Source organism: Protobothrops mucrosquamatus, unplaced genomic scaffold, assembly GCF_001527695.2.
Source record: "Protobothrops mucrosquamatus isolate PMUCROS unplaced genomic scaffold, P.Mucros_1.0 scaffold6518, whole genome shotgun sequence".
Lineage (NCBI taxonomy): Eukaryota > Metazoa > Chordata > Lepidosauria > Squamata > Viperidae > Protobothrops > Protobothrops mucrosquamatus.
In genome coordinates this window covers 1-3,189 of record NW_015392342.1, presented here as the reverse complement: position 1 = coordinate 3,189, position 3,189 = coordinate 1, and the positions used below count along the sequence as shown (strand labels likewise).

At 38.2% G+C, this 3,189-nt stretch overlaps 1 protein-coding gene across 1 annotated transcript in view; it reads left to right on the top strand.

Moving 5' to 3' along the window:
* Nucleotides 1-526, top strand: part of LOC107300263 (rho guanine nucleotide exchange factor 5) — a gene marked incomplete at its 3' end in the record, with an annotated part of 7,785 nt that extends 7,259 nt beyond the window's left edge. The window contains exon 7 of the mRNA XM_015829601.1: nt 437-526. Coding sequence (XP_015685087.1) covers nt 437-526 — 90 coding nt within the window. The remainder of the gene's footprint in view (nt 1-436) is intronic.
* Between the last annotated feature and the right edge of the window lie 2,663 nt (nt 527-3,189).

Genomic DNA, 3,189 nt, shown 5'->3' with positions numbered 1-3,189 from the left:
TTTCTTATGATGAAAACAATAAAAATTTTAAAAAAAAAAAAAAAAGAAATATAGAATAGAATGGAAATATAGAATAGAATGGAAAAATAGAATAGAATAGAATAGAAAATAGAACAGAACAGAACAGAACAGAACAGAACAGAATAGAATAGAATAGAATAGAATAGAATAGAATAGAATAGAATAGAATAGAATAGAATAGAATAGAATAGGAGCTGGAAGGGACCTTGGAGGTCTTCTAGTCCAGCCCCCTGCTCAAGCAGGAGAAGGAGAATAACAATACATAATTTCCCTCTACCTGCTAAAGGAAGATGCAACCTCTTTTCAACCAACCGTCAAAATCTATCCATTCTTTCATTGTAAAAATTGGTGATTTTTCAACTAATTTTTCCCCCTTGTATTTTTTTCTAATCTGATGGCATTTTCCTCTCTACAGCTCATCAAAGACTGCAATGCAAACGTCCAGCGTATGAAGAGCACCGAAGAATTAATTCACTTAAGTCAAAATATGGAGTTTGAGTGCAAGGTAAAAGAAAAAAGAAAAAAATCCTGCAAGGAATCTGTTTTGGGTTCACAGGTCTTCTAGATGTATATAATCTTCCCCCATGCCCCAGGCCCAAAGGTTTTCGGAACTCAGAAACCCTTGCCCAAGATTTGCAGAACTGACATCCTTTTAACTTTTGTTTCAGCTCATGATGCAAACAGAATTCTCAGGACCACAGTGGTAGATGGGGGCTAGATCAGTACCTCCAAATGCAATATACAGGTAGTTCTGTAGAATTTAGAATAGGAAAGAATAAGAATAAGAATAGAATAATAGACTAGACTAGACTAGACTAGACTAGACTAGACTAGACTAGACTAGACTAGACTAGACTAGACTAGACTAGAAATAGAAATAGAAATAGAAGAGAATAGAAAATATGGAATAGAATAGAATAGAATAGAATAGAATAGAATAGAATAGAATATGTTGAGACTCTAGAAAGAGTGCAGAGAAGAGCAACAAAGATAATAGGGGACTGGAGGCTAAAACGCATAAGGAACAGTTGCTGGAATTGGGTATGTCTAGTTTAACGAAGAGAAGGACAACGGGGGACATGATAGCAGTGCTCCAGTATCTCAGGGGCTGCCCCAAAGAAGAGGGAGTCAAGCTATTCTCCAAAGCACCTGAAGGCAGGACGAGAAGCAATGGATAGAAACTGATCAAGGAGAGAAGCAACCTAGAACTAAGGAGAAACTTCCTGACAGTTGGAACAATTAACCAGTGGAACTCCTTGCCTCCAGAAGCCGTGAATGCTCCAACACTGGAAGTCTTTAAGAAGAGACTGGACAGCCATTTGTCCGACATGGTATAGGGTTTCCTGCCTAAGCAGGGAGTTGGACTAGATGACCTCCAAGGTCCCTTCCAACTTTACTATTATTATTATATAGAATAGAATGGAATGGAATGGAATGGAATGGAATGGAATAAGGAGAATAGAATAGAATAGAATAGAATAGAATAGAATAGAATAGAATAGAATAGAATAGAATAGAATAACAGAGTTGGAAGACAGCTTGGAGGTCATCTAGTCCAACCCCCTGCTTAGGCAGGAAAGCCTGTACCATTTCAGACAAATGGCTGTCCAAATGACATATGACCATTTTTCACACTTAGGACCATTGCAGCATCCCCATGGTCATGTGATTTATATTTGGGTGCTTGACAACTGACTCAGATTTACGACGGTCGCAGCGTCCCCCCCGGGGGTCACGTTATCCCCCTTTTGCGACCTCCTGAGAAGCAAAATCAATGGGGGAAGCCAGATTCACTTAACAACCGGGTTTACTGACTTACCAACTTAAGAACCTCCCTTAAGAACTCCGGCGAGAAAGGTCCTAAAATGGGGGCAAGACTCCCTCAACAAACGTCTCAGCAACAGAAAGTTGGGGGCTCAACGGGGGCCATAAGTCCCCGTGAAGTCAACAAAAGCCGAACTGAATTGGCCGTTGCGATTCCAGGAATCGTTGCAAGCTTTGGGATTTCTTAAGAGAGGCGGCCGAATCGCGCTGTTCCCAGAAGTTACTCAACTCATTCGCTCAAGGAACTCTTAGTCACTCTAANGAAGGACTCAGGGCGGTGCACAGCATATTAAAAACAAGTAACAATAAAATAAATACCAAAATAAAAACCCCTCTAAGACCAAATTAAAAGCCAAATATTAGTAGCTGTGTCGTAATTAAAATTATATTAAAAATCGTCCCTAACTAAAATCCTCCCTAGGTCAGGCCCGCTTGCTGGAAAAGCCATGTCTTGAGGGCGCAGCGGAAAGTAAGGAGATCCGGAATCATCCGGATCTCGGGGGGTAGTTCGTTCCAGAGGGTGAGGGCACCCACAGAGAAGGCCCTCCCCCTGGGGGTCGCCCGCCGACACTGCTTGGCCGACGGCACCCTGAGGAGGCCCACTCTGTGGGAGCGTACCGGTCTGTGGGAGGGAATCTGTGGCAGATCTGTGGCAGATAATGAATAGAATAGAATAGAATAGAATATAGAATATAGAATATAGAATATAGAATATAGAATATAGAATATAGAATAGAAGAGTAGAGTAGAGTAGAGTAGAGTAGAGTAGAGTAGAATAGAATAGAATAGAATAGAATAGAATAGAATAGAATAGAATAGAATAGAATAGAATAGAATAGAATAGTGGAATGGAATAGAATATAGAATATAGAATATAGAATATAGAATAGAAATATAGAATAGAGTAGAGTAGAGTAGAGTAGAATAGAATAGAATAGAATAGAATAGAATAGAATAGAATAGAATAGAATAGAATAGAATAGAATAGAATAGAATAGTGGAATGGAATAGAATATAGAATATAGAATATAGAATATAGAATAGAATAGAAATATAGAATAGAATGGAAATATAAAATAGAATAGAATAGAATGGAATGGAAATATAGAATAGAATAATGAAAGACCATTCAAATGAACAATTTTTATCAATATGGAGAAGATGGATTGTCTATATTCAAAATAAGCATAGAATGGTGGAATACAATTTAGGTTTTTAGACAATTTGTTTTTTTTCCTATATATTTCACCTACTTATGTATTGATATTTTGTGGAGTTAGGGATATTAATATTAGTTTACTTGTAGCTGAATAGTATCCTGGGATTAGGTTTGGGAAGTCCGGG